Below are 23,787 nucleotides of genomic sequence, written 5' to 3'. Positions count from 1 at the left end.
CTTAAGGAATAAAAAGATCTGTACAAGATTTAATTCATCTTGTTTTATATAATAGATAAGTTGTAAACAATGTCATGAAAATTAGATACTTCAACTTAAATCTTTCATAAATTGAAAAAGAGTGATTGAATAAGCTTGTTTAAAATTAGACCGTGGATTGACAGGTCGATAGCGACCTTGAGAGCCAATAGTAGATTAACAGCCTAAAATAGAATGACGTCATTGAACAACACATTTAAACAGCACCGCACTACATCCCCCCTTTCACAAAACCGAGTTTTATGTTTGTTTTACGTGTTATTATGGCTAAATGCGTGAAGTTACCCTGTAAAGTATGAAGAACAAATCTGTTCAAAATTGTCGATTTGTTCACCACGCCTAATTTCGTTGCATTGTGACAACGTTCAATAGACTTTTCAATATTGAGTTTGAAAGAAAGGGGGGAAACTGGAGAAGAGCCAAAATTGAACACAAAAATTACCTTAAAAAAGTCGCAGGTTTTAATTGTGCCAGTTTTAGGTCTTCCTCATTTTGAAGTTATTTTTTTAACAAGAAATTGCTCATATCAACTGAACTAACTAGTGCTTGTTGCAATGCTTACAATAATCGGACAATGGGAACCAATACGTTAAAATTTGCAATGGGGGAGGAAAAAGAGCCCAAGCTTAAGTTAGATAAAATAATCTAATTTTGCGTTTTGTTTCTTTCAGAACTAACATTAGAAAAAACTATTTCTAGAAAGATTAAGCTAATTTCAGTTCACTGCTCAACCAAAACGGGATAAACGTTTGTTCTGCATTCTTGAGTAAATTGGAGGAAAAAGTATCGGAACTAGAGAAACTAAAAACAAAAAATGAAAGTTTTTAAAAATACGAAGTAAAGACGAAATAAGGTTGCTACTATGTTAGTTTTTGCCCTATGATAGGTATCTGGGCTCTTTTCCAGCCCCTTTTGTTAAATTACAAAAAGAGATGTTCAAAAATTGTTCACACGTCAATTTTCATGTTAGAAATGTTGTGAAAATTTGTTCAGCTGTTCACGCTGACACGTTTTAATGCAGTTTATAACATTAAGAATTATTTTGAAAAAACTTTCATGTAATGAAATTCAGAAAAAATGAAAGGGGGAACTGGAAAAGAGCCGGTATCTGAGAAAATCTTAGTTTTATCTGAGAAAAAAAGCCTGAAAAACTTTAAAAAAGCTCTCCTTGAAAAGTTTATAATACTTTTTATACAGTTTTTGCAAAGTTTTTTAGACCGAGCGAGAAAACGTGATTGCATCTCTCAAGGAAGTTGCAACTCTCAAGTAATTAAAAGCAAATTTCAGTACACTCTGTTTTTTTTCCCGGATCAAAACTTACAAGATTCCGGGGGCTGCTATTTTAGGCTAAAACTATATTAGGCAAAAAAATAGTTTTTAAATTAGGCGAAAATTTTGATTAAAAAAGTGTCATTTTGGCTGAAACTGTATGTGATTTTTTTACGCCGCTCCATTGCTACATACAAAATACAAGTTAAATTTTTCAAACAGCAAATAAACGGTAAAAAAGTAACCGCTGCAGTCGCGCCAACGTGTTACGAGCTTGCCAACAGAGGGTAGGACTCTTTACAAAAATTAGGGCCGGTTATCGCCGGAAAACCGCGTAGCGCGCCCACGGCGACCTTCAACCGACAAACAACTTTTTAGTTTTTAACCGTTTCTTGTCAATGTCCACTGGAAAAATAGGAGGTCTTGGCTCTTTTTCCTTCCCCCCCCCCCCCCACCACCTCACACAAGCATCAATTTTATGGTCTAATGAGTAGTTTTACAAAATTACAAGGTTAATTATGAAGACCAAATGTGGGCTCTTTTTCCTTTCCCCCCCCACACCTGCAAATTTTTACATGTAAATTTGTTGACCACATTGTTCGATTGTTATGAAAATTTACGTACAGACTAATAAGGCCATGACAAACATATTTGGTCTTCATACTGAACCTCGTAAAATCACTCGTTACACTAATATATTGAAGCTCGGGTGAGGTGGGGGAAGGAAAAAGAGCCCAAATGTGTTTGTCATGGCTTAATTTATCAGCATATCAGTTTTTATGACAATCGGACAAAGTTAATAGAAGTTTCAATTATGAAGAGCTGCAGGTGGGGGGAGGGCTAGGGGAAGGAAAAAGAGCCTTTTTTCTCCCATATATTCAAAAACCGGAGCAAAACAATGCAAATTAACTGTTGTACCTATAAGTGTTACTCTGCATGGCTCTTTTTCCTTTTCCCCCCACCTGCAAAATTTTACTAGTGAAGTTTTGTTCACTTTATCCGAATGGTACGAAAATTGGCATGCGAACTAATTAGGCCATGACAAACATTTTTGGTCTTGATAATTAAACTTGTAAAACCCCTCGTTACACCATAAAATTGACGCTCTAAACAAGATCAGAAGTTAGTGCTTTTTGCTACCCACCTACTTGAAAATTCTTGACTTTAGTTGGTTTAAATGTTATGGTTATATGCGCTCTTTTTCCTTTTCCCCCCACCTACAAATTTTTTCATGTAACTTTGTTGACCACATTGTCCGATTGTTATGAAAATTTACATACAGACTAATAAGGCCACGAAAAACATATTTGCTCTTCATTTTTAACCTCGTAAAACCACTCCTTACACTAATACATTGAAGATCGTGTGAGGTGGGGGGAAAAGGAAAAAGAGCCGCGTAATGTTACGTTGTATGATATGAAGTCTCAACGAAGTTCATGTAGTTTTTAAAATTGAATATCAAAAGCCGTGTCAGCGGAAAAGAGCCAAACAACGATGAACAGGTTTTTACCTCTTCTGACATTGAGACAGTGAGGTAGCGCTAAAACTGCAAATGAATGAAAAAGAAAACAACCATGAAGTAATTTTAAAAAAGCAGACGTCTCTGAAAACGCGCTATCTTAGTTCACAGCTATTTTGACCACTCTTTTGCAATTTCAACACCATTTCACTGCCTCAAGGTCAGATTGGTTTTGAGTGTAAGACGTTGTCACAAGTAATGTATCGTGTGCCTGATTATAAGGGGGGTCCTTCCTAGGAAGTGTGTCCTTAAATTTTCGATGCAACTCTATGCTAGGTTTTTGCGAATGAACGTTCTCAACCCTATAGTAGAAGACACCCTAAGTAATATATGTAGGGTAGATTCTGACCGGGGAGGGGGGCACTGACCCCCCGTGTATTAATATAGGCTAAACAGTATCCGGTCCGCACTCTATGTATTATCATAGAGAAAAAATTTCCCGATGTACTAAGATAGGTTATAGGTTTCCAAAATTTCAACGAAAACTCTACCGAGTTATTTAAAACACCAAGTTTGTCGCGTTTGGTTTGTTTTATTCGTTTTTCTAAATGTTTTCAAAAATTTCAGTTTGTCAGTTCCTATTTTTTAACAACTGCTAGCATGAAATTGTGTGGAATTTTTTGAGACGCTTTGTCAAATTTTCAAAAGGTTTCCAAGAAAGGTGTACTAATGGAAAAACCGCTCAACCCTATGTGTGCTTGCATTATCCCCTGGTGTCTTTTGACCTTACCACAGTTTCTACAGTCTGCAAGGAAGAGTAGGGGGATACTTTAAATATACTTTTGAAGTTTTAAATTCTGATATTTTAGGCTCAGTGAAAAGAAAAGTATTGTTCTAAATTCCTCGGATGAGGCGCTAAATTCAAATTTCTTGCAAGCAAAAAAATGAATCTGAAAAAAGTCGTTTTCTCGCTTTTTACAGTTTTTTGAATTTTTTTGATTTTTTTTTAAAAACTACTTTGCCAAACCTGAGTTTTTTGATTTTGGTAAAAAAACGGGTTGTGAGAAGTTCGCTTGATTTAACGGCTGAGCCAAAACATATTGACCGTTTTTCAAACTTATTGATTTTTTTTCTCCAAAACTTCCCTCGAAATTAAAGTTCAAAAGAAAGAACGGGTGGTGGCTCCCCGGCATCAAAAGCTAAGTCCAAAGTTCTTACACGAAAATTTTTTGTCCTCGGAAAAGACATAGTTTTAACTTTTTGGCCGTTCTTTGAAATTTCTTGTTCTTTAAAACTACCCTGCCAAATCTAATATTTTGGACTCGATGGAGAAATTGAGTGAAGAGAAGCTCATCCAATTTAGCAACTACGCCCGAATACTTTTACGAAAAAACTTATTGTCCTCAAACAATTTTTAGGCTTTTTTAAGGCTTTTTGTCCTTTTATGAATATTTTTGACTTTTTTCAAAAACTCCTACCCATATCCGAGGTTTTGAGTTCAATCATCGGACAGGTTTGATGAAGTTTTACTACATAAATGGCCCTTCTCACATTTTTTACACTATAAAATTGGACCTCGGAGAAAGTTTTAAATTTTTTGAAGTTTTTGCAAACTTTTTGAGTTCTTTCGAAAATTACATTCAGAAACCTGAGACTTCGGGTTCAATCAAAAGAAAACTTCCCTGTATAAACCCTGACATACAGTTTTTTAAACCAAGAACCTGTGCATGTGGGAAAACTCCAAGTTCTAAAAAAAGGCTTATCTTATCAAATTTCTTGAAAAAAAACAACAACAAAGAGTTGGAAGGAAGCGCAATTCTCGAGTTCATGAAGTTACCTATTTCGTCCCACATCAAAAAAAATAAGTTCGAAAAAAGCAACAAGGACTTCCATTTTAATTTGGACCTCTAGTTTTGTCTCTGGATCTTCAAAAATTGAGCTTACCTTGGTTTCAATCGTTACTTTTCTACATTTCTTTATAACCAAAAATTAGTCTTCAAACCATTTTAGTGTTTTGCAATTTCTCATAGGTTTTTCAACTCTAAAATTTGCATTTTCAATTTTTTTTCTGTATACTGATTTTTCTCTTTTCATCGGCGTAAGTTTTTTTTTCAGTACATTTTTCTTCAGCTAAATTTTCTCATTAGAGGTTTGCTCTCAGCGACTGTTTTCAGTTTACCACTTTTTCACGGTAAACTCTAGCACAGGTTGAAGAAAAAGGTTACTGCTGCCAATAGTTAACTTACGCTGCCATAATTGCCGGCGAGCTTAGGTTAGATCATATCAAGATATTTCAATTCCTTCTCTAATTCCAAGCTAGGTCAAACTATTTTTATTCTGAAAAACATTCTCTAATTAGTTTTGTTAAAGTATTGAACCAGGACAAATAAATAAGATTCAAAATTTTTGAAGGATTTACGTACTGTGTCCCTCGTTGTTAAGCTAAGCTTATCGATCTCCTATGTAAGGTTCTTCTTCTATAGGAGTGTAAACTTGCCTTGACATACAAAATTTAAGGAACCACCTGTTAGGATTTTGCTTTGCGCGAGGAGAACCCCTCTAGAAAAGACCCCTTCCTTAGGATCCGGAACACGATACATTACTAATTTTGTCCGATAAACTTGTTAAAATCTACAGTGCCTAACTTATCTGGAAAAAAACATTAAACCTGAAAATCGAAACGCGCTTTTCTCAAATAATAGAGAAATTTGCTTTGTGAAATTAGAGCCCAAATTTTTTACACCAAAAAGAATCAATTTGCGTTTTTTAGTCAATCAAAATTTCCGCGAGAACTGAATCAATCACTAACATAATTGTATCCAAATGAGCCTAAAATTTTAAAAGAGAATATTCTCTGAAACGTTGTATAAACTCATTTAGTTTTGTTTGATAGACCCAAAAGATCGTTTATACTAAACAGAGCAACTTTTTGTATCTAAAAACAAGTCTTAAATAATTTGACTTTGGAGACTCTACGCTCCGCAAGATCTTTTAGCGCATTTCTCGATTGACTAAGAAAAGATCCTTTTTTGGGTTGAAGTTTTGGGCCCGAAAATTGCTAACCAAAATGAAACATTTTAGTTTTGCTGATATACTAAGAAAGTTTTGTCAAAAAATTGAGTCAACCCAATTCGAGACAAACGCGTTTTAAATTTCAATTTAATTGCGTTTTGTCTGGATAATTTAAATCAGCGCTGTATAAATCTCTGAATTGTTCAGTTTGTCAAATTTTGGTGTACTATGCCGTTTCTTACAATAAGACAAACTGACAGCAGAGGGTGAAATCTGGCCTTTTTGAGCCAGCAATAGACTGTTAGAATCTGGAAACCAGATATTGATTCTTTCTTTTAGGGTAGCTGCGATCATTTGCTCTTGGCGGTATAATTTTTTTGTCAACATTTCTGGCAATTGGTGTCCAAAATGGTGCTTGAAATTAGGCTAATAGAGTATAGAGTATAGAGTATAAACTTGAGTTTTGCTTTTGTAACTCAACGAATGAAAAACGAAAAAAAAACGGAAAATGTTACTTGATAGAAGTGGGCTGGCAAAGGAACCTCAAAAAAGTTAACAAAGCAGCCCACCATACGACCCAAACAAAACCTGAAGCCATCAAAGCCGAACAAGCGCCCCGATACATCCCAGCTCCCGAAAAAGGATAGCAGTTTGAAACCCAAGCCGGATACATCTCGGCTCCCGAAAAAGGATAGCAGTTTGAAACCCAAGCCGGATACATCCCAGCTCCCGAAAAAGGATAGCAGTTTGAAACCCAAGCCGGATACATCCCAGCTCCCGAAAAAGGATAGCAGTTTGAAACCCAAGCCGGATACATCCCAGCTCCCGAAAAAGGATAGCAGTCTTTTGTTAAAACAGAAAACGAAACCCAATCTGGGCTCCAAAAACTCTGGTACTTCTAAGAAGGTCAAACCCGGGTCAAAATTGGTCTCGAAAAAACCTGCTTCTAATCAACCAGGATTCTTTTCTAAACTGAAGAGCAGTGTGTTCCGAAAAAAGTCCAAGGATGGAATAATTGAGCCGAATTACAAAAAGGCAGAGTTTCCAGGTGCTAAGAACCCGGAGGTTTCGAAGGTAAGAAAATATGATATCTCGAGAGAGATAACTGTAAAATACACTTAAAGTCTAAATATACTGAAATCACCCCAGCACTTATCTAAAAACTGCTGAAGCATTTGAAGAAAAAAAAAGGATTTGAGTTCTTCCTTATTCTTCCAGGACTGCTTCTCCTTATAAAAAGCTCAGGTTTTTTGGAGTCTTTAATGATTAATTTGGTGCAGTTTACAAAAAATACCGGCGAAAGAAGAAAAATCAAAAAATTTTAAAACCTTGAAGTGTTTTCTAAAAAGCTCTCATCATTGGATATTTTCATGTGTAATGAAAGCAACACTTTGAGAATATATATTGCCTATCTCAAAAATTGAGATTCTTACATCGAAGAACCGTGATTGAACTGAGCATGTGTTCCACTATTTTCTTAAGTTATCCTTTTTCACAATCATCGTAATCGACACGAATCATCTCAGTGTTCCAGTACAACAAGGTTTACTCAAAACTCGGCGCAACATGATAAGCAATGACGTTTTTCATCATATTCATTTTTTGATTTTACACGTTGATCACTGTTGACGATTGTCGAGCAAAAAGTGGATCGTCTCCTGCTTTTCTTTTCCGCATCAAAAAAAAACAGAAGTCGAACTCATCTTTATAGAAGTTAGGTTGATTATTTTTTCGAGTTTTAATTGAAGGTGGTCTGAGCTGCTTTTGACCAATTGCTTGTAATTCTTCACTCGAAAGACCGGAACCCCTGCTAGCGTTAGTCTAAGTAGCGGAAAAAAAACGGGAAGTACAAGGAAAAATTTCTTACCATTATGTTTTAAACAGCCTATATTTGCGGTTCGACCGTTATCAACAACTGAACTAAATGTTTCGAAACAGTCGTTACATTTTACACTCCGGGTGGGAGTTAATGTCTCAAGACGGGAAAATTTTTTCTTGCAATCATCTGCATAACAAAAATCAATTTCTAGATGAGTTTTGCTTTCGTGGAATTATGCATAATGTCTCTGCTGTTGGTTTTTGTCTTTGACTTTCCAACGTTTCCATCAATATTTATAAAACAAGGATTTTGCAATGTTAAATTTAAATCCACTTAGAAACTGAGGAAGCTGAAAGAGCAAAATTTGAAAATCAGATTGCTTACAATTTGTATTATTTATTACTCAGTCATGTGCAGGAATTATTCACGATAACTTGTGTGTTTTAATTTTTTTATAGGGGATCTATTTTGGAAAGTCTGCGACTCCTACCTTGTTAGTTCTGCTTGGTTTAAAAAGACAAAGGTTTCTGCATAAAGTGACAAATACAAAGCATATAGAAAGCCACAACAAATTGTATAAGGAAATTTTATCGTGGGCAGTCTTTATCCATACCGTTCAGAAGTGAAGCTTGTGATTACTTGTCACTAGCAGCAGACTATTCAAATATGAGAAAACTTCACATCATATAAAGTAATTGCGGTTAGCGGGCGAGCTTGGTAAAAAAAGGCAGGATTGGTTCTGATTTGCAAAGTTATTTAAAATGAATCAAAGGTTTTCTAAAGCAGGAAGAGACCATCTGGTGTCAAGACATTAAAGTGTATATATGATAGAAAAAGAAAACAGTTTTTTTATTTTCTGAAAGAGTATATGATTTTATTTTGTAAGTATTCAGTTGGAAGTTTTTCAATGTTTTCTCTGGACAAAAGAAACAAATAATTTTCTCAGTCAGTTTTTTTCCCTGTGCTTATAATTTTTAAAGACCCTTAAGTATTTTATAACATAACCTCAAACTGCCTGACACGCCAAATAGCTACTTATTGTTACATGTTGAAGTTTGTATTTTGCAGACTCGAACCTGAAACTTTCCGAATTTGTTTTGTTAAATAACTGATAGTAATTGATCACTGATTTTTTTGTTATATATTTTGTTTATCTTATATGAAATTTTTTTCCAATATTTAATGTTAGATGGACTAAAAACACGAAAGATATTTTCAGTGAAATTTTCCTTTCTTTTTAAAAGTTTTTCAAACCAAGTATTATAAAAAAACATGCCCTAATTGTCTAATGCAAAATCTAATCACTCAATGTATCATGACGAAAGATCTAATTTTACAACCTCAGCAAGGTTTAACGCTGCAACGATTGATTATATGTTTCTGTGAAACTAAAAACGATTGCACGGAGAAAACTAATATGACTAGATTTGAAAAAAAACGGATGACACCATGTTTGAATATCTCAACAAAATTGGCTAAGTTCTTGATAAGTTTGATTTTGATTTATGATTATGGTGCTTTGATGCCCATCTGTTGCAGGATTCCAATATGTTAGTATTATAAATTAAGTGTTTTTTTATTGGTATGTGCTTAAATTAACTTAAATTGTTAGATAAGAACATCAATTACCCAACCAATTGATCAGTTTTTTTGCATAACTCTGAATGTTTGATTTTGTCCTGTATCTCGCAAAGAAATGTTATGAGCATGAACTTTTTTCCGTATTGATGCAATGTTTTTGATTGTTTAATATTTTCTGAAGCTTGCTCATTGGTGTGCATTTATATACGTTTAATTGTACATTCGTATAAAATATGCATGTAAAAAGCCTACATGTATCTAGTTGGTGAAGTTTGTCCGTTTAAATAAACAAAAATCCTACCTCCTACCTGTATGATGTATGTGTGCCTGCACGCCTGTATGTTTGCTTGATTTTTGCATAAATGTCTCTACAATTTATGAAAACTGTGTAGACGATTAACTGTCTTCATGCCTACGTGTTTGTGTATAGTTAGTGGGGTTGTTTTTCAAACTCAAAAAATGATCGCTAGATACTATAAATTTTCCATAGATGTTTCTATGTGTGCGTTTCTATGTTATGTATGTTGATTTGTTGTTCATGTCTAATAGATGCAGCGCTGTATGTTTCATGTCTGATGGATGCATCGGTGTTAAGATGTCTTTTGAAATTTTTTACATCATTTTCAAATCAGGAGTTTTTTCGCCTCACTTTGATAAATCGTGAGGGGGGGGGGGGGGGTGGTGGGGTTAAATGAGCAGTTACTGATTCAGACAAAAAGCGCCAAATGTTTCATTTTTGATCGGAAATACTATTGACCGATCAATCGTATACTCTAAAAACTATAAGCTAAAAATTGAGTCTTCGAGTGTTAACTAATAGTTAGAGTGGTAATTTGTTTGATTACTTCCGATGAATTTACATGCCTATGCCTGCCTCTGTATAGAGTTGAAGTCAATCAACAGAGTTTTTCAAGATGCGAAAAATTAGCACAAAAAAATCACATTTGATAAGAAATTTATCATTTACATCGCAAAAAGTGGCATTTTTGAAAATAAAGAAATTCAAATCTCCAAAGAAATTCAAATCCTTATCTTCTTATGTCGTTAGTTTTTCAGAGAAGTATTCATCAAATAACTGAACAAATGTTTTAGGTGAAGAGTTTTACTAAGTTAAATGCGTATAAATTTACTCAAAAAAAATTCTGAAAATTCAGAGATCACTTTTACGCTGCCAACTTTCAATACTTCCCATCTACAAGCTATTCGAAAAAAAAAATGTGATAAATTAAGGTAGTTTTTGACTAATGGTCTACATCAAGCCTGCAGTCAGTATTCATGGAAAGAATTCAATTCAATCTATCTTTTAATTAAGCGAGAACGAGATTGGTTCATCCCTTCTTATAAAAAGAAAGAAATAGTTTTGAAGCTTTTGAGGAAAAAAACAACAATTAAGCTGATTTTTATGCTTAACTCTTTTTTCGTCAAATTATTTGCCACACAGTTTGCTCCAGCAACTCTGAATGTTAAAACTGTTAAAACTGGTAAGCAATGACTACACCAGCGGTAGGAGTTCCCGCGGAGCGTAGCGACAATCAACGTCGGGTTAGCTTTTGCCCGCTAAACCGACCGGCCACGCCTCAATGTTTTTTACGACTCGAATCAAAATTTTTCCCGAAATACTGACTACAGGCTTGATGAAAAACAAGAAATTGGGATAAAAAACTTTGGTAATTATGTAACTTTTTTCAAATTATGTTTTTGTGTCTTGCATTTCCTGTATTCAAAGCATTTCCTGTGTTTTACTACAAAGTCTTTGTGCGGAATTCGGAAACTCAGCTTTGTGAAAACGTCAGCAAATTAATGTTTTTTGTTTCATTTAAATGTTTGATTAGCCAAGACCATCTTAATTTACCATATTTGTTTTGAAGAGCTTGTAGATGCAAAGTTTTGAAAGTTTACAATATGAAGATAATCTAAATTTTTCGGTAATTAATTTCTTGAGATCTTGAAAACATTTAGGAGCACCAAACCTGTTAAAATTTATCTCCTAAAGTTTTTTTTATCTGATGAGTAAATTGGTAATACGCTAACGACGTAAAAAAAATAAGGGTCGAATTCTTCAAAAACTAAAAATTGAGTTCTTTTTATTTCACAATTGCTTCTTTTTGCGATGTGTATGCTAGTTTTAAAATCAAGTGTGATTTTTTGCTGCTAATATTTTGAATCTGAAAACTTTATATTGATTGCATTCAACTTTAAACAGAAGCATGCGTGTTAACTCATCGGAAAAAATCGAACAAGTTACCACTCGATTTTCTAGGCAACACGCAAAGACTTATTTCTTAGTCTATAGTTTTCAGAACATACAATAGATCGGTCATTAGTGTTTCCGATCAAAAACAAAGAGTTTTTGGCCATTTTTTGTGTGAATGATTAACTACTCATTTATACACCCAGTGGGCATATACGGTGCAATGTATGTATGGATTAAATTTTATTCATGCTTTTAAAATGACTACCAACCTTTACTTTTTTCTCCCATTTTTCTTTCAGTTGCTCTCATTTGTTTTACATTGTGACTTTCGGAGTAACTTTTCTATCAAGGTTTCAATCATTTTTTTAAGCAAATTTGAAAATGCATTTAGAAAATTAACGAAAATTCATTTTGAAATTTTGCAAACATGAGAATCATGACTGCTAAAATATTAATTTTAAAAACAAGCCAGTTAATCGTTACTTATTTCATATAGTTTGTTTTCTTTTTTTACAATTTTTAAAACAAATTACTTCACTTCTTCTTGTATAAAACTGTTGAAAGAAAAAAATTGTTATGTGAATATTCATTTTGTTTTTTTTTTCATTGTTTTCACTATTGGGGTTGTTATCATGGTACAATTTACTTTTCTGCAATTCAAGATGCCTCAAGTCTTCCCAAAAATCTTCCCTGCTTTCAATTTGTTTTAATTATTACCCAGTCTTGTGCAGGAATTATTCACAATAACTTGTGTGTTTTAATTTTTTATAGGGATCTTTTTTGGAAAGTCAGCGACTCCTACCTTGTTAGTTCTGCTTGGTCTAAAAAGACAAAGGTTTCTGCAAAAAGTGACAAATACAAAGCATATAGAAAGCAACAACAAATTGTATGAGGAAATTTTATCGTGCGCAGTCTTTATCCATACCGTTCAGAATTGAAACTTGTGATTATTTGTTACTAGCAACAGACTATTCAAAAATGAGAAAACTTCACATCATATAAAGAAATTGCAGTTAGCAAGCGATTTTGGTAAAAAAAGCGCAAGATTGTTTCTGATTTGCAAAGTTTTTTTTTAAATGATTCAAAGTTTTTCTAAAGCAGGAAGAGACCATCTGGTGTCAAGACATTAAAGTGTATGAATGATAGAAAAAGAAAGTTTTTTTGTTTTCTGAAAGAGTATATGATTTAATTTTGTAAGTATTCATTTGGAAGTTTTTCAATGTTTTCTCTGTTTTGAAATAAACATGCAACTTTTTTCTTTATTTTGATCTGATGCTTCCATTTTTGTGAATTAATTGAAAGTAAATGCTCTATGTTGTAATACGTCAAAACTGCATAAATTTACTGGTTCACAAAAACTAATTCCACTAATTTTTTTGTGGACAAAAGAAACAAATAATATTCTCAGTGAGTTTCCCTGTGCTTATAATTTTTAAAGACCCTTAAGTGTTTTATATCATAACCTCCAACTGCCTGACACGCCAAATATTTACTTTTTGTTACAAGTTGAAATTTGTATTTTGCAGACGCGAACCTGAAATTTTCCGGTTTTGTTTTGTTAAATAACTGATAGTATTTGATCACTAATTTTTCTGTTAAAATTTTTTTGTTTACCTTTAAAACGATTTTTTTCCAACTTAATGTTAGATAGACTAAAAACACAAACCAAATATTATAAAAAAAACGTGCCCCAATTGTCTAATGCAAAATGTAATCACTCAATGTATCATGACGAGAAATCTAATTTTACAATCTCAGCAATGTTTTACGCTGCAACGATTGATTATATCTTTCTGTGAAACGAAAAACGACTGCACGTAGAAAACTAATATGACTAGATTTGAAAAAAAAGAACGGATGACACCATGTTTGAATATCTCAACAAAATTGGCTAAGTTCTTGATAAGGTTGATTTTGATTTATGATTATGGTGCTTTGATGCCCATCTGTTGCACCATTTTCGAATTAGGAGTTTTTTTGCCTCACTTTGGTAAATCTTTAACTTTCATTTGAGTCTATCTTAAGAAAGAAAGTTTTAGTGTCATTGAAATTTTGTTAAAGAAAAGATGTCAAGGCTTCCTCAAAAACTATTTTAATGGATTTAACACCACATTTTGTTCAGTTTTATAGTCATTGCAAAATGTTGATTCTCAGGAGTTTGTTTTGTTATTTGAAGCTTGGTAACGAAATTTTAGTGAAACAAAATTTTTTTTCAAGAAAAGATGTCAAGTCGTGCTCAAAAATTTTTAAATGGATTTATCACCACATTTTGTTCAGTTTTACAGTCATTGCAAAATGTTGATGATAGTGAATTTTTTAAAAAAAATAAACCCTCAGTGGTTTCCTGTATCTGAGTGTAGGTTATATTGCAAGTTGTTATGAATTCTTTATCGTAAGAAACTGTTAAAAAAAAATCGTTATGAGATTAATCCTTAATTTTGTTTTTTCAGTTTTGTCTGTTGAGACAGTTTTCTTGGTATGTTTCTTTTATCTGAAATCAAAAATAGCGTTCTTAACAGTAGAACCACTAAAAAAGTTATTGGGAAGACTTGAGATACCTTGAAATGCAGAGAAGAGAAATGTACCATGATAACAATCCTAACACTAAAAACAATTAAAAAAACTAAATGAGTATTCTTGGAACATTTTATACTTTCAACAGTTTTACTCAAGAAGAAGAATTGAAGTAATTTGTATTGAAAAATTTAACAAAATACATGATTTAAACTAATGATTGAAATGCTTGATTTATAAAATAATATTTTAGCAGTCACGATTCTCAATATTGCGAAATATCTAAACAAAATCTCAATAAGTTGCCACAGATTTTTTCATATTTGCTAAAATTTTGATTAACACAATGATCGAAAATCTACTCAGAAAGTCGCAATGTAGAAAAAATGAAAGCAAACGAAAGAAAAATGAGAGAAAAAAGTATAATAAAGGATTGGTAGCCATATTAAAAAAGCAAAAATATAGTTAAATCAATACATACATTGCACCGTATATGGACACCGGTGGATTCAGATGAGCAGTTAATGATTCAGACAAAAAAGGGCCCAAAATTTTACTTTTGATCGGAAATGCTATTGAACGATCAATCGTATACTCTAAAAACTATAAGCTAAAATTTGAGTCTTCGAGTGTTAACTAATAGTTAGAGTGGTAATTTGTTTGATTACTTCCGATGAGTTTACACGCATGCGTCTGTATATAATTGAAGTCAATCAACATAGTTTTTCAAGAATCGAAAAATTGGCACAAAAAATCACATTTGATAGGAAATTTATTATATACATCGCAAGAAGTGGCAATTTTGAAAACAAAGAAACTCAAATTTCAATTTTTTAAGATTAAGATCCTTAGCTTCATATGTCGTTAGCTTTTTAGAGAAGTACTCATCAAATAACTAAACAAATATATTAGGTGAAGAGTTTTACCAGATTAAATGTGTATAAGTTTACTCAAAAAAATTTCTGAAATGTAGAATCACTTTTACACTGTCAACTTTTAATACTTCCCATCTACAAGCTATTCGAAGAAACATATGATAAACTAAGATAATTTTTGGCTAATCGGCTAATGTAACTCTTAGTTATTTTAAAATCACCATTAGTTTGCTAAGCAATTTCATAGAGCTGAGTTTCTCAATTCCACTGAAAGGCTCTGTAGTAGAACACAGGAAATGCTTTGAGCTGCACGACACAAAGTCATGTTAGAAAAACTTTCAAACTTACCAAAGTTTTTTTTATATCAAACTGTTGTTTTACATCAAGCCTGCAGTCAGTATACATGGAAAAAATTCGATTCAATCTATCATTTAATTAAGCGAGAACGAGATTGTTCCATTAACTCTTATAGAAAAAAAATAAATAGTTTTGAAAATTTTGAGGAAAATCAACTTCAATTTAGCAGATAGAGAATATTATGCTTAACTCTTTTTTCGACAAATTATTTGCCATACAGTGTGCTCCAGCAACTCTGAATGTTAAAACTGTTAAAACTGGTAAGCAATGACTACACCAGCGGTAGGAGTTCCCGCGGAGCGTAGCGACAATCAACGTCGGGTTAGCTTTTGCCCGCTAAACCGACCGGCCACGCCTCAATGTTTTTTACGACTCGAATCAAAATTTTTCCCGAAATACTGACTACAGGCTTGATGAAAAAGAAGAAATTGGGATGGAAAACGTTGGTAAGTTTGTATTTTTTTTTCAAATGTCTTTGTGTCTCGCAACTCAAAGCATTTCCTGTATTTTACTACAAAGCCCTTGTGCGGAGTTCAGAAACTCAGCTTTGAGAAAACGTCAGCAAGTTAATGGTTTTTTAAATATATAAAAGTTACATTAGCCAAAAACCATCTTGTTTTGAAGGGCTTGTGGTTCCAACGTTTTGAAAGTTTACAAAATAAAGATGATCTAAGTTTCTCAGAAAATCATATTTTTGAAATCATTTATGAGCCTTTAACCTGTTGAAATTTATCAGCTAAAATTTTTTTTATCTGATGAGTACTTCGGTAATACGCTAACGACGTAAAAAAATAAGGGTCGAATTCTTCAAAAACTGAAACTTGAACAATTGCTTCTTTTTGCGATGTTTATGCTAATTTTAATGTCAAGTGTGATTTTTTGGTGCTAATACTTTGAATCTGAAAAGTTTTTATTGATTGACTTCAATTTTAAACAGAGGCATGCATGTAAACTCATCGGAAAAAATCAAACCAGTTATCGAATTTCTAGGTAACATGCAAAGACTCATTTCTTAGACTACAGTTTTTGGAACATACGATAGATTGGTCATTAGTGTTTCCGGTCAAAAACAAAGAGTTTTTCGCCATTTTTTGTGTATCGTTAACTACACATTTATACCTCCCAGTGGGCGTAAACGGTGCAATATATGTCTGAATTCAATTTAATTCATGGTTTTAAATGACTACCAGCCCTTTAACGTAATTTTTTCTCCCATTTTTTTTTCATTTGCTCTCAATTTTTTACATTGGGACTTTCTGAGTCAATTTTCTGTCAAGTTTTTAATAATTTTTTGCAAATATGAAAATGCATATTGAAAAGTAACGAGATTTCATTTAGAAATTTTGCAAACATGAGACTCATGACTGCTAAATTATTAATTGTAAAAACAAGCCAGTTAATCATTAGTTATTTCATATAGTTTTTTATCTTTCGTTACAATTTTTAAAACAAATTACTTCACTTCTTCTTGTTTAAAACTGTTGAAAGAAAAAATTGTTATAAGAATACTCACTTTGTTTTTTTTATTGTTTTCACTAGTGGGGTTGTTATCATGGTACATTTTACTTCTCTGCATTTCAAGATACCTCAAGTCTTCCCAATAATCTTCCCTGCTTTCAATTTGTTTCAATTATTACTCAGTGTTGTGCAGGAATTATTCACGATAAATTGTCTGTTTTAATTTTTTATAGGGATATATTTTGGAAAGTCAGCGACTCCTACCTTGTTAGTTCTACTTGGTTTAAAAAGACAAAGTTTTCTGCATAAAGTGACAATTACAAAGCATATAGAAAGCCACAACAAATTGTATGAGGAAATTTTATCGTGTGCAGTCTTTATCCATACCGTTCAGAATTGAAACTTGTGATTATTTGTTACTAGCAGCAGACTATTCAAATATGAGAAAATTTCACATCATATAAAGAAATTGCAGTTAGCGGGCGAACTTGGTAAAAAAGCGCAGGATTGGTTCTGATTTGCAAAGTTATTTAAAATGAATTAAAGTTTTTCTAAAGCAGGAAGAGACCATCTGGTGTCAAGACATTAAAGTGTATATATGATAAAAAAAAACGGTTTTTTGTTTTCTGAAAGAGTATATGATATGAATTCGTAAGTATTCAGTTGGAAGTTTTTCAAAGTTTGCTCTGCTTTGAAATAAAAATGCAACTTTTTTCTTTATTTTGATCTAATTTTTCCATTTTTGTGAGTTAATTGAAAGTTACTCTGTTGTGTTACGTCAAAACTGTATAAATTTACTGGTTCACAAAAACTAATGCCACTAATTTTTTTGTGGACAAAAGAAACAAATAATATTCTCAGTGAGTTTCCCTGTGCTTATAATTTTTAAAGACCCTTAAGTGTTTTATATCATAACCTCCAAATGCCTGACACGCCAAATAGTTACTTTTTGTTACAAGTTGAAATTTGTATTTTGCAGACGCGAACCTGAAATTTTCCGGTTTTGTTTTGTTAAATAATTGATAGTATTTGATCACTAATTTTTCTGTTAAAATTTTTTGTTTACCTTTAAAACGATTTTTTTTCCAACTTAATGTAAGATAGACTAAAAACACAAACCAAACATTAGAAAAAAACGTGCCCCAATTGTCTAATGCAAAATGTAATCATTCAATGTATCATGACGATAAATCTAATTTTAATATCTCAGCAATGTTTTACGCTGCAACGGTTGATTATATCTTTCTGTGAAACGAAAAACGACTGCACGTAGAAAACTAATATGACTAGAGTTGAAAAAAAACGGAAGAAACCATGTTTGAATATCTCAACAAAATTGGCTAAGTTCTTGATAAGTTTGATTTTGATTTATGATTTTGGTGCTTTGATGCCCATCTTTTGCACCATTTTCAAATTAGGAGTTTTTTTTGCCTCATTTTGTTAAATCTTTAACTTTCATTTTAGTCTATCTTAGGAAACAATGTTTTAGTGTCATTGAAATTTTTTTAAAGAAAAGATGTCAAGGCTTGCTCAAAAATTATTTTTTTTTGGAATTAACACCACGTTTTGTTCAGTTTTATAGCCATTGCAAAATGTTGATTATAAGGAGTTTGTTTTGTTAATTCAAGCTTGGTAACGAAATTTTAGTGAAACGAAATCTTTTTCAAGAAAAGATGTCGCGGCAGGCTCAAAAATTTTTAAATGGATTTATCACCACATTTTGTTCAGTTTTACAGTCATTGCAAAATATTGATGATAGTGAATTTTAAAAAAAAAATAAACCCTCAGTGGTTTCCTGTAACTGAGTGTAGGTTATATTGCAAGTTGTTATGAATTCTTTATCGTAAGAAACTGTTAAAAAAATCGTTATGAGATTAATCCTTAATTTTGTTTTTTCAGTTTTGTCTGTTGAGACAGTTTTCTTGGTATGTTTTTTTTATCTGAAATCAAAAATAGCGTTCTTAACAGTAGAACCACTAAAAAAGTTATTGGGAAGACTTGAGATACCTTGAAATGCAGAGAAGAGAAATGTACCATGATAACAATCCTAACACTAAAAACAATTAAAAAAACTAATTGAGTCTTCTTGTAATATTTTATTCTTTCAACAGTTATATTCAAGAACAATTGAAATATTTTGTATTAAAAAATTTAACAAAAGATAAAAAATACATGATTAAAATGCTTGATTTTTAAAATAATATTTTAGCAGTCACGATTCTCATTATTGCAAAATATCTAAGCAAACTCTTAATAATTTGCTACAGATTTTTTCATATTTGCTAAAATTTTGATTAACACATTGATCAAAAATCTACTCAGAAAGTCGCAATGTAGAAAAAATGAAAGCAAATGAAAGAAAAATGAGAGAAAAAAAGTATCATAAAGCTTTGGTAGCAAAATTAATAAAGCAAAAATATAGTTGAATCAATACATACTTTGCACCGTATATGGACACGGGGGGTTTAGATGAGCAGTTACTGATTCAGACAAAAAACGGCCAAAAATTCGACTTTTGCTCTGAAACACTATTGACCAATCAATCGTATACTCTAAAAACTATAAGCTAAAATTTGAGTCTTCGAGTGTTAACTAATAGTTAAAGTGATAATTTGTTTGATTACTTCCGATTAGCTTACACGCATGCCTCTGTATTAAATTGAAGTCAATCAACAGAGTTTTTCAAGAAACCAAAAATTGGCTTAAAAATCACATTTGATAGGAAATTTATCATATACATCGCAAAAAGTGGCAATTTTAAAAATATAGAAATTCAAATTTCAATTTTTCAAGATTTAGATCCTTATCTTCATATGTCGTTAGCTTTTTAGAGAATTACTCATCAAATAACTAAACAAATATATTAGGTGAAGAGTTTTACCAGGTTAAATGCGTATAAACTTACTCAAAAAAAATTCTGAAATTTAGAATCACTTTTACACTCTCAACTTTTAATACTTCCCATCTACAAGATATTCGAAGAAAAGTATGATAAACTATGATAGTTTTTGGCTAATCGGCTAATGGAACTCTTAATTATTTTAAAATCACCATTAGTTTGTTAAGCATTTTCATAGAGCTGAGTTTCTCAATTCCACAGAAAGGCTCTGTAGTAGAACACAGGAAATGCTTTGAGTTGCACGACACAAAGTCATGTTAGAAACATATTCAAACCTACCAAAGTTTTTTATATCAATTTGTTGTTTTACATCAAGCCTGCAGTCAGTATTCATGGAAAAAATTCATTTCAATCTATCATTTCATTAAGCGAGAACGAATTTGGTTCATTCACTCTTATAGAAAAAAAGAAATAGTTTTGAAGCTTTTGAGAAAAAAAAACATCAATTTAGCAGATAGAGAATATTATGCTTAACTCTTTTTTCGACAAATTATTTGCCATACAGTTTGCTCCAGCAACTGTGAATGTTAAAACCGTTAAAACTGCGGAGCGTAGCGACTATCAACGTCGGGTTAGCTATTGCCCGCTAAACTGACCGGCCATGCCTCAATGTTTCTTACGACTCGAATTAAAGTTTTTCCCGAAATACTGACTTTAGGCTTGATGAAAAAGAAGAAATTGGGATGGAAAACATTGGTAAGTTTTTATCTTTTTTTCAAATGTCTTTGTGTCTCGCAACTCAAAGCATTTCCTGTATTTTACTACCAAGCCCTTGTGCGGAGTTTAGAAACTCAGCTTTGTGAAAATGTCAGCAAGTTAATGGTTTTTTAAATATATAAAATTTCCATTAGCCAAAAACCATCTTATTTTACCATATTTGTTTTGAAGAGTTTGTTGTTGCAACGTTTTGAAAGTTTACAAAATAAAGATGATCTAAGTTTTTCAGAAACTTATCTTTTTGAAAACATTTATGAGCACTTAACCTGTTGAAATTTATCAGCTTAAATTTTTTTTATCTGATGAGTACTTCGGTAATACGCTAACGACGTTAAAAAAATAAGAGTCGAATTCTTCAAAAACTGAAAATTGAATTCCTTTTATTTCACAATTGCTTCTTTTTGCGATGTGTATGCTAATTTTAAAATCAAGTGTGATTTTTTGCTGCTAATATTTTGAATCAGAAAAGTTTTTATTGATTGACTTCAACTTTAAACAGAAGCATGCATGTAAACTCATCGCAAAAATCAAACCAGTTATCGAATTTCTACGTAACACGTAAAGACTCATTTCTTAGACTATAGTTTTCAGAACATACGATAGATAGTTCATCAGTGTTTCCGGTCAAAAATAAAGAGTTTTTGGCCATTCTTTGTGTGTATTGTTAACTACTCTTTATACCTCCCAGTGGGCATATACGGCGCAATGTATGTCTGGATTCAATTTTTTTCATGCTTTTAAAAAGACTACCAACCCTTTAACATAATTTCTTCTCCTTTTTTATTTCATTTGCTCTCATTTTTTACATTGTGACTTTCTGAGTCATTTTTCTGTCAAGGATTCAATCATTTTTTTAAACAAATATGAAAATTCCTGTAGAAAATTAACGAGATTTCATTTAGAAATTTTGCAAACATGAGACTCATGACTGCTAAATTATTAATTTTAAAAACAAGCCAGTTAATAATTAGTTGTTTCAAATAGTTTTTATCTTTCGCTACATTTTTTAAAATAAATTTCTTCATTTCTTCTTGTATAAAAATGTTGAACAGAAAAATTGCTATACGAAAACTCTTTTCGTTTTTCTTATTAATTTTAGTATTGGGATTGTTGTCATGGTACACTTCACTTCTCTGCGTTTCAAGATATCTCAAGTCTCCCCAATAATCTTTTCACAGTTTTGACTGTTTAAAACGCTAACTTCGTTTTCAAATAAGAGAAAAATACCAAGAAAGCTGTCTCAACAGTCAAAACTGTAAAAACAAAATTTAAGGATTAATCTCATAACGATTTTTTTTCTACTAACAGTTTCTTTCGAGAAAAAAATTCTTAGAGCTTTGAATATAGCGTAAACTCAAATACAGGAAACCTACCGAGATATCAGAATTCATAAGAAAAATTTTTGGCTAACTGAACCTTAATTATAAGTTTCATTGATCTCAAACAACAGCACACTGATTTTTTACATCCTAAATGATTGGGGGAAATCCTTTTCCTTTGGAGGTACAACCGCTTAAGCCAATTTCAAAAGAACAACAAAATTTTGAAACAACTTACATGTTAGCATAAAAATTAGCCACAAAACGAAAATGTGAAAATAAAAATGAAGAAAACTCTCAGAAATTTGTGACAAAATGTTTTAAAATGTTACATAATAGTTGTTACATAATTTCAGTGATACTTGTAAAATTTTGATTGGTTGAATTTTTAAAATTTTGAAGTAATGATGTGTGTGACACTTTTTATGATCTTTGATCATTTTGTACAGATAGTTTAAAATTTTTAAAACCTGAAGATGCACAAAATGTGCAAAAACGTTTGTTTGAATTTACAATTTTAACGCATTCTCAATTTCAAAATGTCTCGTTTTATTAGATTAGCCTAGAACGACTAAAATCGATACAAAGCATCAAAAATGTCCTTATCATCAACAGTTTGAAATTAGAAAATAACTAAACACAGTGTGGTGCTGAATCCGTTAAACGATTTTTTAGCAAGCCTTGACATCATTTCAGTTCAGTAAGATAGACTAAAATGAAAATTACAGTTTTCTCAAATTGATGCAAAAAAACTCCAAAATAAAAAATGGTGCAGTTATCACTCTTTATTTTCTTAAAGTATGCAAAAAAAAATATGTCTCAGTTATCTGAGGTTCATAAGCAAAACATTCACGTTTTCACAAATGCTGTTATAATTGCATACATAAACACATACGCAATTTCATGCGTAAAATAGGTAAAAAACTTCTACATAAATTGTACTTGTAGCAAAAGTTCAGAGTCTTTTTGACATTTTTGCAAGAAAATAAGTAGTTCAAGTTAGTTCTACTTATTCAACAATTATACGAGTCAATTGTTTTTGTTATACGCAGAAATGAAAAAATACATTGATAAAATTATCCAAAAACAACACAGACCGAGATGAATACATGTGAGTAGTAGTAGTAGTAGGGCTTTTGTGCTCGTAGCACAAGGGGTTTCCCCCTGTCAGTTTTTCGTTCTATAGTGAAGTTTTACTTTCATTCATACAGTCATTCATTTTGCAATCGCAAGCAATTCTTCATGTGCACTTGTTCATTTGTTCGTAGTCCTTCTCAAATTTTCTCCAAAATAACCACAATATTCGCTTCTTCAGTCTGCTTGTTTCTCTCACGTCAATTTTGATCACATTTGCTAGCCGACATGTTTGGTAAAAGAATTTGTCCTCCAAAAATTTCTTTTTCGGCCTCTCGAGTTGAAACATACAACCGCGCGAGGAACAGGAATACGATGGAACATTCAACATGTCAACATCGTAATTTTTTGATAAAGTTTTTGACAGCAACAGAAGGTTGTTGATCTGCATATACATTGGCAGTGGCAATAGTGAAATTTCGATTAACCGATCTTTGTACGAATCCATATGCGGAATTATCCATTTAACTATACGCCTTTGCACATTTTCAAGCTCCGTAATAATGTATTTACTCAATCCATAACATGGACTTGCGTACGTGAGTATTGGTACGATCATAGATTTATACAAATCCAGTTTAGCTTTTTGTCCAAGATTCGATACGCTTCTTTTTATCATGTGAAAAACACGAATTGCTTTGCAGCAAACTTTAATTATATGCAAATTCCATTTTAATTCACAGGAAAGCATGAGCCCTAAATCAGATTGAGTTTCCTCTGTTTTAATCGATTCGTTTCCAAAAAGCAATCGTTTTTCGTTTTTGGACATTTTAATTAGGCAGCATTTATCCATATTGAAGGGCATGTTGTTTCTAAGGGTCCAGTCATACAACGCATTTAAATCACTTTGAATATCTATTGTGCTTAAACCCACGCTGAAAAATTTGGCGTCATCGGCAAAAAGTAGGGGAAATAATTGATCGCACATTTTCGGGAGGTCGTTAACAAAAACCAGAAAAAGTATGGGGCCCAAAATACTCCCTTGCGGGACACCGCTAGTAACTTGTATTGGTGACGAGTTTACTCCATTTATACGCACGACTTGTACTCGATTTGTCAAGTATGATTCGATTAGTTTCAGTAGCTTGTTTCTGATGCCCGTTTGAAATTTTTTTTTCGAAAGCATACCATGATCCACTCT

General features: G+C 32.3%; 1 protein-coding gene across 1 annotated transcript in view; it reads left to right on the top strand.

Annotated features, from left to right (window-relative positions):
• The first annotated feature begins 302 nt into the window (after positions 1–302).
• Positions 303–23,787, top strand: part of LOC134853538 (uncharacterized) — a 48,879-nt gene continuing 25,394 nt past the window's right edge. The window contains exons 1-2 of the mRNA XM_063869536.1: positions 303–332; positions 6,302–6,853. Coding sequence (XP_063725606.1) covers positions 303–332; positions 6,302–6,853 — 582 coding nt within the window. The remainder of the gene's footprint in view (positions 333–6,301; positions 6,854–23,787) is intronic.

This window comes from Symsagittifera roscoffensis, chromosome 8 (assembly GCF_963678635.1).
Source record: "Symsagittifera roscoffensis chromosome 8, txSymRosc1.1, whole genome shotgun sequence".
NCBI classification, from domain to species: Eukaryota; Metazoa; Xenacoelomorpha; order Acoela; family Convolutidae; genus Symsagittifera; species Symsagittifera roscoffensis.
This window is presented reverse-complemented; position numbering and strand designations above follow the sequence as displayed.